A 14,352-nucleotide genomic window follows, 5' to 3' on the forward strand; every position below is an offset into this window, starting at 1 on the left:
ATACAAATGCAAATTTTCTTCAAGATCAAGTTGGCAGTTTGGAAATGAACGGAAAATAACATTTCCAAACCTATCCTGTAAATCAACAAATATTTTACATCAGAATGTGGAGCCCAATATTTATCCTAATTTTTCGAATGAATGCCATAATAGGCATGACAACCTCTTTTTACAAAGTCAGAAGAGTTTTTTCGCTTTCAGGAAATGGTGACAAGAAAGAAAAATCTTTTTAAATTAAAGCCAACATTTCTATATATTTCATATCATCATCAGAGCAAAACCTACAAATCAGGATCACAATCAGATTTAAAAATAACAAAGAGATACAAAAATAATCTACAATCTTACACTTCAAAATATACCACATACCTAGATAACAAAAAATATCGAGGTTATGAATACTACGTCTACTTGTAGATGTTTTCGTTCAATGTTTTGATACTACACCATAAAAAGATTGAAATGTACACAGAATTATTATAGCACAACTTTACTCGCAAAAACACAATAATATTCTAAATCAAGTGAGACCAAGGAACGATGAGGACCTTAGGCAATTGCCAAGGGTAAAATAAGTACATACCTAATTTAGAGCATGGACTGCTTAGCCTAATTATAAGTGGATATTATTTGAACAATTAGATCCTAATTTTGAGTAGGAAATTTTTATTTGACCGCTAACAATATATTTATATCCTTATTTTTGGCTAGTATCAAAACTAAAAATCAATAGAACTGTATCTCAAAAATTGAAGAAATTAGCGTTTGTGAAATCAGCACATTAAGATCATTCAAAATCAGTTTTCCTTTTCGGCACCAAATTATGAAGGATAGTGGATGCTTCGACAAAATATCGTATTGGGTATACGATGAAGCTTTTCATTGGAGTCTATGGATCTCTTCCCTTTTCAATGCCCACATCATCTGAAAGTATTATTCTTTTCCTCGATCCAAAAAATGTCATAAGAATCAGATCTCAACTTTTAGGTCAATGAATGAATATTGATATAAGTTGATGCAACTGTATTTTAGGAACATTGACTTGTTTATAATAATATTATCTTGAATTACCACAATTTCGGAACTTATAGAGTGTAATCAACTAGAAGGTATAATTTAATTTCAATTGAAGTCGGACCTGTCGATAACTTTTCCCAAATAAAATATGGGCGATTGTAATGTGCTCAATGGAATCGACACGAACGAATTACTTCGCTGTGAAATGAAGGTAGAAAATTGAGCTATTACTAGTAAATCGAATATAATTCATATTCTTTCACTTCACTTATTCGATCATAATCAAAATTTACTTATATAGCTCTTTCCATGAGTTTTTCCAGAATAGTAATTTACGTAACAAGTCCGGAAAATAGGGTTTTTTTGGACGAATAGACGCTTACGCTCGTCCTGGAAGTCTGTGAGTCCAAAAAAACCATTTTCGGGCGTGTTGCGTACAATATTTTTTCGGCAACCATGTAAAATAACACTATCGCTGCTGCTTTCCATATTTTATTGCGATTGCGATCAAAAAACATGAAAATTTTTGACAACTAATTTCATATGAACTGTCAGCCGGTTATCTCGGTTGCTATGGATTCAATGATTTTTTTCCGGCCTAGTCCGGGAAGTACGTACTTTCTGGACTAGGCCGGGAAATGTTACTTTCTCAGAGAAAAAGCGTCCGGGAAGTGAGCACTTCCCGGACGGTTGCCGAAAAAAATTATTATTGTAATTGAAATGAATAATATACAATTTAATTAAGATGAATTCGAAGCAATTCTCAATTATTCTAATTTTTTTTCGCTATTTAATGATTATTTAACGAAATATTAAAACCTATCTGAAAAAATGTTTAACCTCCTATTCAAATTCCTAATTCATGTTTATTTCTAAATATATTTAAATGATATTTTGAGAGGGGTTTATACCACGTGATCTGCCAAAGTTTTACTAATCCTAACCCTCTTCCCTCAGCGTTTTTAAGACCCCACCACTCTTCAGGATGAGAGAAGCGATCTCAAACGTTTCTGATTTACCGTTCTTTTCTTCCACATGGAAGAATTCAAATACGTTTTTACATATTTATTTTTAATTTTTTGAAAACCGTATTTTCAGCCTTCAACAAGACTTTTTTTATAATATTTTCATGTGGAAATGTATTTTCGGAAGTCATTTAATTTTTTTGCATTCCGAAAAAATTTATAAATAAGGACTTCCCGCAACAGCGATGTCTTTGAAATAAATAATAGTGAACACTTCATATAAATCGTAAGCGTAAAACAGATAACTTATTTTTTAACAGACCGTTGAAATGGTATAGACCCCTTTCAAAAGTAATTTCAATCTGGACAAATGTACAAAGCTTTATCATTTTCTAAAAATAGTTTTTCGTCATTCTGTACAAAAATTTCCTGCCTTCCATTCCCCATAACAAAAACATGACTACAGATTTAAAGGTCAAATCAATAGTACAATAATAAAATCTCAATTTTTTCAAAATCGAGATCCTTTAAACAATTGTGAAGGTTTAACTTTGGTATCGAATTTCTCTTTTGGTTTTTTGCCAAATGCTTCTCCTCTACCAAAATTATCTTTCCTATTTTGTTTACCAAAACCTTCTACTCCGAATGCATTTTTCGGTACAGGGTGGACAGCAGCTTCTTGTACTGTGACAACTTTGGATACCTTTCGATATTTATACCACCAATATTCAAACGCCAATGTTATACAAGCTAAGCCTATTCCTACAAAAATCACTATGAAGACACCACCAATATTCTGAATACTTATTCCGTCAGATTGGTTCTCTTGTTGTTCACATTTAGCCTTGTTTGGGTTTTTCGTCCACCATTTCTCTTTTAGTCTTTCCAATTCTCTACGATTCAGCAGTTGCAAAATCCTAGAAAAAAATCATTACTGGTTATAAAAAAAAATATTTGGGAGCTACTATTCAAGAATGTAATTCCTTCTAAACATAATATTTTTTGAAATCATGAAAAAATATTGAGACTACAAATGAGTCGTAGATACTGAACAAAATAACACGTCACTCAATAAGTCCGGGCCTGGCACCGCCAATGCCAAAATACCACTTTTTTCTTGATAGTACCAAGCTTCAAAAATGCATGTTAAAATTTTGAAACATAGAGTTAAGCACAAAAGAATGAAATCCTGCTTCACCAAGACAACGCTTCTTGTTACAAATCGATTAAAATTGAACTAATTGCATTTCCAACTGCTCATCCAGCTCATTCTCCAGTTAAGGCTCCCAGTGATTTCTGGTTTTTTGCAGACCTCAAAAGAATGATCCAGGGAAAGAAATTTACCTCTAATGCCTAATTGTCGAGGTTAAAGCATATTTCGAAAGCAAGACGAAACTTTCTACAGACAAATTGAAGGAGCATTGTAGCACTTGCTTCACTCTCAACGAATTCTGTAGACGAATAAAGTAGAATTTTCAACAACAAAAATTTTTACTATTAGGCCCGGGACTTATTAAGTGAAGTTAGTGTTACCTATAAACAAGGTGACCATGAGAAACATTCACATTTTGGATGGAACGGTATTCTGAAATGAAGAGGCTCTCATTCACCTTCCAAAGAACGGTCATTTTGGTTTTCAGTCACAATGGAGCAGTGGTCGGTAGAGCAACGCGTGTTTACATACATGTATGTTAGAAACGGTGACGCAGCTCAACGAGCATTTCGCGTACATTTCAACAATAGCTGGCATGTGGGAGTCCCTACCATTTGGTTGAAAATTTTCGAACTACAGCCAACATAACGAAGAAAAAATTACCAGTTGTCATTGATCACTGAGGAAACACTTGAACAAGTGTGTGTGGAGTTTCTTAGACAGAATAGAAAATTTGTCTCTGGGAAGAAGGACCTTTCTGGCATAATTTTTTTCGTAAATTAATTGGCTTAAGTTAAATAAATATTATCTTGAAAAATTTAAATTTTTTATTATTTCTAAAATGTAAATTTTTTTCGTAGTAACCCTGTAGAAGCAGTATATCTTTCTAGACGCCTTTTAATTTATTTTCCTTTTTTTTCAACTGGAATTGTTTCTGACTAACGATTTATTCATTATTCATCATTATAATCTGAAATCTTCAATAAATCAGTGGATTATTTTATATAGATAGACATTTATCGTTCTTACGCTGTATTGAGTTGATCCTTCAACGGTGATCCCTGCTGCACAGCAAGCGCATAAGGCTTTCTGGAAAACTCTTCACCCACTGGCTTCAAATCGCAGTTGGTCATTTCTAAATATTTTATGTCGGTTGCATCTCCGAGATAAGCGAATCCTTCGGTAGATGAGGCAGAAGCTTTAACACGTTCAGCCGCCTCTGTAAGTGAACTAGGAAAACCTGCTTCCTTCATAGCTTGCCACATTTTGGTGTATTTATCGCTAACCGGATAATCCCACACTGCTAACTTGGCTCTCTCGATATCGCTGAGACTGTCATTGAGACTCATATCCTTCCATATCCTGGAAGACACAAATTAACCTCGAATCGAATTTTGCTCATTTATAATTGATAAATGTCTTTTCACTGTAGGCAAAAAAAGATGGTAGTTGACAGGGCCGTCGCTAGGGGAAAGGCAGAGTAGGCAATCGCCTAGGGCGGCAAAATTCAAAGGCGGCATTTCAAGCTTGATCAACAAAAATTACATGTGTAGAAATTCAAAAGAACGAATGAGATTTAATTCAGTCAGCAACAACAGGAAGAAATACCGACAAATTTAATTAACATCAAAACCAAATCAAAGGTGCCGCTTCATACATTATACTCATAAATATCCAGATGTGGCGTGATCCCTTATAGTGCTGTTTACGAGTTATTGACGCTAAAAAAACACATGCACTCATCAGGCTTGTCGGCGTTCGCTTTACGTTGCTTTACGTTAAAATAATTATACTTAAAATACATTTTTTCCTTCATAAAATACTTTTTATGAAAAAGTGTAGAGTTTTTCCCACTTCCACACTGAATCTTTGAAAACAAATTCACCAAACCAAACCAACATCCACGCTAAACTCCTCCCACCCCTTTTGCTTAGTACAAAATCCCAAACCTGAAAGGGTTTCGATTTGTATTTTTGCCGTTTTCTTCTTTTGAAGTTTTGAACTTATTTCAAGCTCATTTTCAGACAATGTAAATTCTATGAATGTTACATAGTATTTATATGATTTCAGGTACAAAAAAGGTAATAAAAACCAAATCATCCATTTTTACAGAAGGTCCAGATGTTGGTAAAGATAATTCTGATTTTTTTGTTCAATATATCAAAGAATGCACGCATCAACTAATAGGTGTTCTTTTGCATGTGTCCACGAAAAATAGCAACTGTATTAAAATTGAAAGATGCAGAAGCTCAAAACAAAACATTGTTTTCGTTGCACATCTGTGCTTTTATTAGCATATGCTGGTTCAAAAATCGACGTATAAAAATCAATCATGAATAAAAATAAATAAAGCTTATCGGACAAAATATCTGGTCCAGTTCTATATTTTCGAGACCACCTCAAGTACCATCAGAATCAGAACAAACAGTTACTTCGGAATTTTCGTCCAATTCAATGACGAATGGGTTAAATGTGATATTCAATCTCGCTACTAAATGACATAAGTAGTCACTTTAGTCCCTGAATAAATTCATTAACTATATTTTTATGGAATACTCTCTCAGTACTTACTCATAAAACCTTGCTTCTATATTTGCCATCCTCTCAAAGTAAGTGGAAGAAGATGATCCATTGAGAGGTGCATACTGGATCTTGTATTGTTTGGACAGATCATCTAATGACTCTATCGGAGTTTCTAATCTAGACACTGTCAAAAAAGCCGCGAGATTCGCAGTGTAAGAAGCAATAATGATGAAACCGAACAACCACCATGTGGCTGCTACCAAACGTCCTGATAAATTCTTAGGTGCTTCTCCCCCACCTTGAGGAGTCAAAGATGTCATGCAGAACCACAAGCATTCCTTCAGATTGAATTCTCTTTTTTCCTCGTCGTCTTTATATTTCTCTCTGTTATTCTGGTAACTATAGGGGCTCCATCTGTCGAAGATCCACATTAGGAAGCTGAAATACGGAAGTAATGAATTATCTGTAGTGATAGCTCAAAAAGCTGAATAAACGTATTATGTATTCAGGTACCTGGTAAAGAAGTAAGCTGCAAGGATACACATCCAAACCTCATTCTCCAAAACTGTCAGAAATTTGAATAAAGATGTGGGTACTCTTGGTACTTTCATTAAAATTGTGATGCCAACCAAATCATAATAAGGTACAGTGAAATCGATTACGTTCTCTCTTTCTGCCATCACAGAAATAGAACCCAAGCCGATATCTGCCTTCTTGTCCATGAGGTCTTTTATCAGTCCATTCCATTTTCCTTGTTCGTCCATATTACCAAAAACGTTTCCAGTTGCTAATTGAATTTCATACTCGAACCGTAAAACTTCCCCTATTTTGTCCATGAGATCGATACAGTAACCACTGTAGCCTTTTTTCGAGTTTTCGTCTCTGAACACGAATGGTATTTGCTACAAAATGAAACAGCTTGGTCAAGCTTTATCACAAAAGCATTCATTCACTGAAAAGTAGGTATTACAAAGAACAAGTGAAATATCGAAATTCGAGAAGCAAAGGAAAGAATGAAGATGTATGAAAATTATCAGTAGTTCGTTCTATCGGAAAAAGGAACCTGCAGAAAAGTGAAAATGTTTCAGAATATGAGGAAATACTATCGAAAATTCCTCTTCTACTTGCACGGCTGTATTAGAAGGCTTTATAAGACTTAAAAATTATTTCTGTGTTTAATTATTCCAAATCTCTCACCTCTGCTACAACAACACGATACACTAAGGCTGAAGTGAATTTGTCCATTATCCCATTTTCTAAAAATGAAAGGTTAGAATTCAATCCTGCTGTCCAAGTACCTAGAGGTGTTGTTTTATCAGGTTCACCATCTCGAACATCAACCAAAGACATTGTCATATCAAACTCCATCTGACTAATACCGTTAGAAATAATTTCGAATGGTCCGTATGTTGGTGGTTCTTGATTTTCTTGGAGTTCCTAAAAGATTGAATTCAATAAGTATTAAAACTAAAGTGCCTATGGTTTGTAGAAAGAAATTTCAATTCTTCGATACCCATAGATAATGGGTATCTATCAAATCATCAATGTCAACAATAGAATTCTTCGAACATATTCATAAAATCATTGATACATCAGTAACTTTTTTCTTCTGGGAGCAATGAATTCCAAACTACAAAGAATGTTTGAACTTTTTTTGGTTTATTCTCCTTGATTTTGTGTTAGGCCAAACTAAAAAAGCATGTCAAAAGTATTAGAGATTTATCGAGAGATACAAATTTGTGATTCTCATATTCAGTTGAATGAAACTCTTGATTTTTCAGCATCAAGTACAACGTTTTTCCAATTTTCCTCAGAAAAATAATTAATATCTGAAAACTGAATTCAAACTATTAGCAGTGGCATTTATTTGTGGCCTATTTTTGAAAAACTATGTGTCACATGAACATCAATAAAAAGTTTTGCTGTACAAAAATACTCTTTAAAAGACTTTGTCTCAAACATCAATTCACCAAAAGAAAGTTATATCAATTCATTATTCTTATTATTAATATTTTTTAGCTTTCATTCCTTGCTTTGGTGAAGTTTATCCTCTAAAAATATAGTATAGGATTCATAAATAGTCTTTTAGACTTTTGAGGATGCTTTCGTTGAACTCAGTAACTTCAATGTTCTCTATTTTATTTTTGTTCCTATACCAATTTTCTTTGATTCATTGATTGAGTTCTAAGATTTCATTATATTCTGAAGTTAACCCATCACTTTCACCTTTTTCAATGCGTTTTCTAGATCAAGTCCAATCCTTTTCGGAGCATTTTTACCATCATAATCGTCACAAGTAATGAAATTGGTAGCATTTGTTTTCTGCCAACTGCCATCAGAAATCATGTTCCTGAAATTTCAATGAAGTTGTAGCAAAGAAATTATGAGAAAATAGTTATTTGCAAAGCAGTAGATTGATTGCCGCGGCTGATAGTAAGTTCATAGCCGAGTGTAGCGAGGTTAAGAATTCATCTAAGGCAGTCAATCTACTTTGCTGCTGAGTTGAACATATAATTTATATAGATACAGAGAGGTTTTGGTGAATCCGAAAATCTTAAAGCACAAAGGTTCATGAATTCATAAATGTTTTTGTTTAATGATGCCCAATGCGAACCTCTAAGAATGAGTGATAATAAATACTTAATAAATAAGTCAGTATCATACTAAGAATAATCATTAAGTCATTAAGAATCAGTTCAGAAATATTATAACTAAAGAGTTTTTCAATAAGAGGTTTCATTTCGATATTATTGATAGTATATTTTCAGAGAAATCAATGGATGATTATTAAATCGTAAAGATAAAGTTATACCATTATCTAACACAACGCCTCATTTAAATCAATATCTCAAATTCCGGCCATAAAAAATCATTAATCATAGCTCAGTAGCTCAATCCATTTACTGTAACAGTTACACTAGCATCAATTCCGAATAAGAAAGGTCCAATCACACCACCAATCAACCCCAATCACTAACTTGATTCGACAGCTCAAAATTTTCCACCAGTATCACCATCTGAAAAGGTGCTTCACGACGACCAAAAGTGCTTTAATTTTGCACTGTGCACTGTGAATTTTCACAATTTCAGTATTGGATTTTAAGAATTTTAATACTATTGAAGAGTGTATCGTCCCATTTTTAGTAATGGAGTAGTTTTTACTCGTGAAATGTTAAAAGATAATACCTTCAACTGTGACAGCTGCCCAGATAGTGGGCTATCCAAAATAAAACCTCTTATTGAAAAACCCTTTAAAACTGTATCATAAATAACCGATATAATAACCATTAAAAATCTAACGCTACTTTGATTTAGAATTCACCTAACAGTTAGAAGCGCATGAAGGGTAAAGTCAAAATAAAAGGCTGCAGCAATTTCAGGTTTGGCTGTTAGCTGATAAGATGTTTTGATCTGACCCAAACGGTTTTGATAGTTGGCATTGACTAGTGGTTTCACGAAGAGAATGGTGCCATTCTTGATATTACATTTCAGTTCTCCTAGATCTTGAGTAATAGCATGCCAAGCGAATTTTCTGTTGAGATATGAGTTTTTCTGTGCAGCATCGAGTACAAGTTTTATGCTATCGATTGTACCAAGAATGAAGAAATTAACCAAATCTAAGGACCGTAGTCTTTGAAGTTGTGCCTCAATTTTAGCTGTATCAATTTCCGAAATCAAATGTCTTGTTGCTACATTCTGCAGCAACGATTTATACTTATGATCCATAACTGAAAAATAAAGCCTAGTTATTCGAATATTCTAAGGCCCATTATCTTCACCTCCAGTTTGAATTTATCTTACACACTGAATTAAGCTGCCAGCTATCCGCTGCAGAGGTTGAACGCAGCTAACTTCATAACTTCAGTGGCATTTAAACTGGAGGTGAAAAGAATATATTTTCATCATCTTACCGAATGTATGATCAAACAGTATTGCAGCATTGGTTATGTTTTGCTGCAAAACAATTTTTCTTATGATTTCGGGAATAAGATCCGCTGGAGGACATATTTGCACTAGATACTTTTTCTCGTCGTCATCTATATTACGCCATTGGCGAAGATCCCCTTCTTGGCCAAATGATGAGCTTATTGTAGGTAAGGCTAGGGCTTGAGTAAAGGATTTGACTGTTTCCGATGCGAGGTCGGTCATTGTAGTGTCCAGAACCAAGTGTGGTGGTTCGTTCTTTTCCAGCATGCCATTGTAAACTTTGCACACTGAAAAAAGATGAATTCACCTAGAGGAAATTTTCTTTGAACGATATTGCAATTCGGTAAGGATAATATTATGAAAACCATATCATCTATCTTGAAATCATAAAAAATTGATCACTTGATCTTGTTGAGGAAATATGAGTAGAAAGTTATCCAAGAAGGTGTTATAGTGACTTTATGCGCCCGATAGATGGCGTAATTTTGCTCCGCTATGGAGATGGACGGTGTATTTGGCAGGGATCATTGGCGAGTCTTTCAGCAATCTCTCAATGTGTCGAGAGAGGATTGCTTGAGAATTGGCTTGAGAATACCTCGCCGAAAATTTAAGTCTCTCTAAATCAATGATTATAGTACTTAGGGGTTATTTATCAGCACCATTCGATTAATTACATTTTTCCAATGCCTTTTAATTGTAATTTTTCAATACGACTTGTCTACTCTTAACGCAATTAGTTCCCCTACTTCACACAAAGTTATTTTCGCTTTGAAGATTTCAAGCTGCTCTACCCAATAGTGGCGAACAGATATCATCTTTGAAATTTCATTCTTCTTCTAGTTCTTCTCGTTGATACGTCATAATATAAATTCTGCTCAATCTAGGTCCTAACTATTCTAATACAAATCTTATTCATTTGTACATAGGCGTACAACTTTGCTTCCGCCGTTTTTTCAGAAATTCGAGGCTTTATTGTAAAGAACTGGTTATACATTTATGATTCAAAGTATTGTCCATAGCTGGCCACTACTTTCTCCCATTTTTTAAAGCAATTCACGAATCGATGCAATTTTTTACTTCTTCATAAGACCAGAAGTGCTAGTCAGCCAGACCGTGTGCCATTGATCCGAAGGAGGAACGTTGAAAAAATACAGCAAGTGGGGTAAGATTTGCCATTTCAAAGTTTCAAAGTTCTTGACCACTGTCGCAAGATGGTGTCGAGCATTTTCATGCTGTAAAATCACTTTATCACGTCTCTCGTTGTATTGCGGCCGTTTGTCTTTCTATGTTCGGCTCAAACGAATTGATTGCATTCGATAACGATCGCCGTTGGTTGTTTCAGTCAGTTTTAACAACTCATAATACACTACGCCGAGTTGGTCCCACCAAATACTGAGCATGACCTTGGAACCGTGAATATTCGGTTTGCCGTCGATGTGGAAGCATGGCCGGTATATTCCCATGATTTTCTGCGCTTGGAATTATCGTAATGAACCCATTTTTCGTCTCCAGTCACAATGAGGTGCAGAAATCCTTTCCATCTTTCCTTGCAAGCAGCTGTTCACAAGTAAACAATCACCGTTCAACATCTCTCGGCTTCAACTCCTACGGCACCCAATTTCTTTGTTTCTCATTCTGAATCAATACCATGACTTTCAGGCGGTTTGAAATGGCTTGTTGCGTCACTCCCAATGATCCTGCTAATTCTTGTTGCCTTTGGCACGAGTCTTGATCAAATATTTCCTCCAATTCTGCATCTTCGAAAACACAGCCATGCTGGTCTTCGACGTTATAATGATCTTTCTTGAAGCGTTGAAACCACTCTCGGCACGTTCTTTCACTAATAGTGGCCACACCATAGGCATTTAAGAGCATTCGATGAGCGCCTCAGTCACAGATTTCTTCATATTAAGCAGAAAATTAAAACCTCCCGCAAATTACGAGAATTTGGCTCGTAAGCTGACATGCTTAATCGAGAATGACTTTATGAGGCAGACACAAATCGCATAATATTTCTTTGGCGTTATGTTTACAAATACCTAAGCTTATTGAATGACATCAACGATCTATTTATTTCGACTACCACTTACCGCTACAGTCATCTATTGTAAAACGGCGGAAGCAAAGTTGTACACCTAATGCCTGTAATTCAATATTTCATTATCATTATACTTGATTTTGATAATCCTCTATTACACGTAATGTTCAAATTATTTTATTGATCAGCCCATGCGGATTGTATTACTCCATAAAAATTATCTCATTATTACAATAATTACTGTGAAACTGTTTGAACTCAATAGTCAATAGTGGTACCTATTTGGTATCATTTTGATATTCATTAAGATCACTGAAAATCATCCATATTCAACGAGATCCTAATCTTGTCGAGCTTTCCGCAAACGCCTGGAATAAATATGTAAATGCCGGATTCAGCTAGAATAACAATATTACTGATAGAGCCAGATCGAGGCTATCTATAGGATCATTACTGAGGTGGTCTCAAACTCTTTCACCCTGAATTTCTTAATAATAAATATTATAATATAATCATATTAGATAATAACAATATGAGCTTACATGATTCCAGTAGCCCAGTAGAATCAGTTCTATTACCAGAAACCTTCGTCACTTCTGCGTTTATTCCAAGCTTATTATTTTTCTTTATATAAGTTAATGCCACATCAACTGACGCCTCTGCTACTTCATTACCTTCTTCGTTGACATACACTATAAAAGATATAAAAATAGTAACAAACCGAATAAAATAAAATTGAACATGATTTCTCATCCTTTCAGAGAAATATGTGGAATATACATATAAACATTTTGCTGAAAAGATTTCATTGCAAATGAGATAAATAATTGTTTGTAGCAATTGAAATATTTATGAAAAAAGTATTAATTGTTAACTTACGAACGCGGATATTTTGTAAAGATTGTGTGAGACATTGTTGCAAAAAATATATGAATATAACAAACAACGTCTTCATTCTTCTTCGTGGTACATTCTCCGATGGTTTTTAAGTAATGATGGTCTGATTAGTTGTCCACAAAATTTTTCTTGTTGCTAAGCGATGAACAGTAAAATCAATAGGTATATAGGAAGAACATATATGTGTATTTGTGGCTGGTAAATTGTGTTTGCTTTCGTTTCAATCACGATAAATTGGGGGCAGGGTCGGAACGGCACGCACTGTCACAAACATTCTAAAATAAAGAAGTTACAGGTGATATTGTTATATTTCAGAATATTGACGAGAAAAATCATCTACTATTTTGGTACAATTCTATCATTCGGTAATTTTGCGCGTTTTTTCTCCAGCTTTCATTCTGCTCAAATTTCTGTAATTTTCATCGTTGAAATGAGTTTTCCAAAATGTCAATTCTCACACGGAAAAAAAATTATCGAGTTTTTCTGTTCTGAATACCATTTGAACCAATAATAACTTTCATTTCGAAGAAATGCCAATATCCAAATAGATACAACAAGAAAGGTATTTTTTCAAGCTGTTCAGGGCAAGAATACGTATAATTTTCATTAAATTGTGAATTTCAATAATAATAAAATAATAAATAAAAAAAATTTTTTCATGATTATGTGGACAATTGAAAACGCTAGCTTTTCTCAGGAGAACCCTTTGGGCTATTTTCACTCCTGCATCCAGAACACACGAAGAATGACACCACAATTGAAAATTTTATTTAAGTAACGAACATAATAACTAACGGACGTTATAAAAATAGTCGAAACAAAATTATCTAGGTTATATTTGGTAAAGCATCACCGAACTACTGCCCCTCCAATTTTTTGGAGTTTTCTCTGAATAAGGTATGTGCCGTTGGAAAAATATCTCTAATATTTTGCGTCATGATAGAAACATTTAAGGCACTTGAAAATATATGAAAATATTTGGTATGATCAATTTTTAAAATCACCCATTTCTTGAATAATTTTTGTGGGAACACCCTGTTTATTAGAAAATAATTTCCTTAAGATACAGAAATGACAGTACAAGGAGTCCGCCTTCCATGAAATTGCTTAGATGTCTGGTTAGGAAGCTATGAAAAAGCAACGCACTATTGCAGAACCCTGTATATTGCATAAATCGAAAGGGAAAAAGTTGATCCTTCTAAGCAATTATTTCTTATTTTTCATTTCCTCAAGAAAATTCCTTCAAAATAATCAAGTTAAGTAGGTTAATATTGAAACATCACAGCCCAGGAAATTCTAACAGATTCGTGTTTAGAAAACTGAATTAATTTCACTGAAATAAAAATCTATATGTGAAATTTCATGAAAAAATTACAAAATCACGAATTTGAACCAGCACATAAAATCTCCTGACTTCAATTCAGTGTTTTCCTCTTTCTTCGAGAATCCCTCCCTGGAAAATTAAAATTTCAATTCAATTCCACCAGCATGTTTTTGTTTCATGAGTTACTTTATTCAATAAATGTTTGATCTGTTATATCCTTTTTCAGGTTTGAAATAACAATACAATAAAATTGAAATATCGAGCACAACCATGATCTGCAATAATAAAGCATTCTTGCAACTCTATTAAAGGTTCTACAAGGGTCGTTTATTTTTAAATGTAGATCATTACAGGCTAGATATAGCTCATACCTGAAGAACATGCCTTATTTAGAAATATTATTAAGTATTCTCAGTTACCGGAACCGAGCACATTTGGTATATTTCAGGAATAAATCTAAACAAGATTGTGAACTTAAAGTCGCCAATGAGGTAGCTCAAGATACGTG

At 34.2% G+C, this 14,352-nt stretch overlaps 1 protein-coding gene across 1 annotated transcript; it reads right to left on the reverse strand.

Moving 5' to 3' along the window:
* Window positions 1-2,493: 2,493 nt before the first annotated feature.
* LOC123674545 (ionotropic receptor 25a-like) lies at window positions 2,494-12,903 on the reverse strand. Its single transcript, XM_045609447.1, has 10 exons — window positions 12,503-12,903; window positions 12,166-12,315; window positions 9,570-9,872; window positions 8,981-9,386; window positions 7,885-8,008; window positions 6,856-7,095; window positions 6,172-6,560; window positions 5,707-6,096; window positions 4,165-4,497; window positions 2,494-2,899 (listed from the first exon to the last, which is right to left on the reverse strand). The coding sequence occupies exons 1-10, from the start codon at window positions 12,576-12,578 to the stop codon at window positions 2,494-2,496; spliced, it is 2,817 nt and encodes a 938-aa protein (XP_045465403.1). The 5' UTR covers window positions 12,579-12,903.
* Between the last annotated feature and the right edge of the window lie 1,449 nt (window positions 12,904-14,352).

The sequence above is a fragment of the Harmonia axyridis genome, chromosome 3, assembly GCF_914767665.1.
Source record: "Harmonia axyridis chromosome 3, icHarAxyr1.1, whole genome shotgun sequence".
Taxonomy (NCBI): Eukaryota; Metazoa; Arthropoda; class Insecta; order Coleoptera; family Coccinellidae; genus Harmonia; species Harmonia axyridis.

Bases quoted from the DNA above. Each gene is read 5' to 3' on its own strand.
- LOC123674545 (XM_045609447.1), bottom strand. From the start codon at position 12,578: ATGAAGACGTTGTTTGTTATATTCATATATTTTTTGCAACAATGTCTC. The intron at 6,561-6,855 runs GTGAGAGATTTG...TTCATTTTGTAG, and splicing joins ATCGTGTTGTTGTAGCAGAG to CAAATACCATTCGTGTTCAG. The intron at 4,498-5,706 runs GTAAGTACTGAG...TGTGTCTTCCAG, and splicing joins ATAGAAGCAAGGTTTTATGA to GATATGGAAGGATATGAGTC.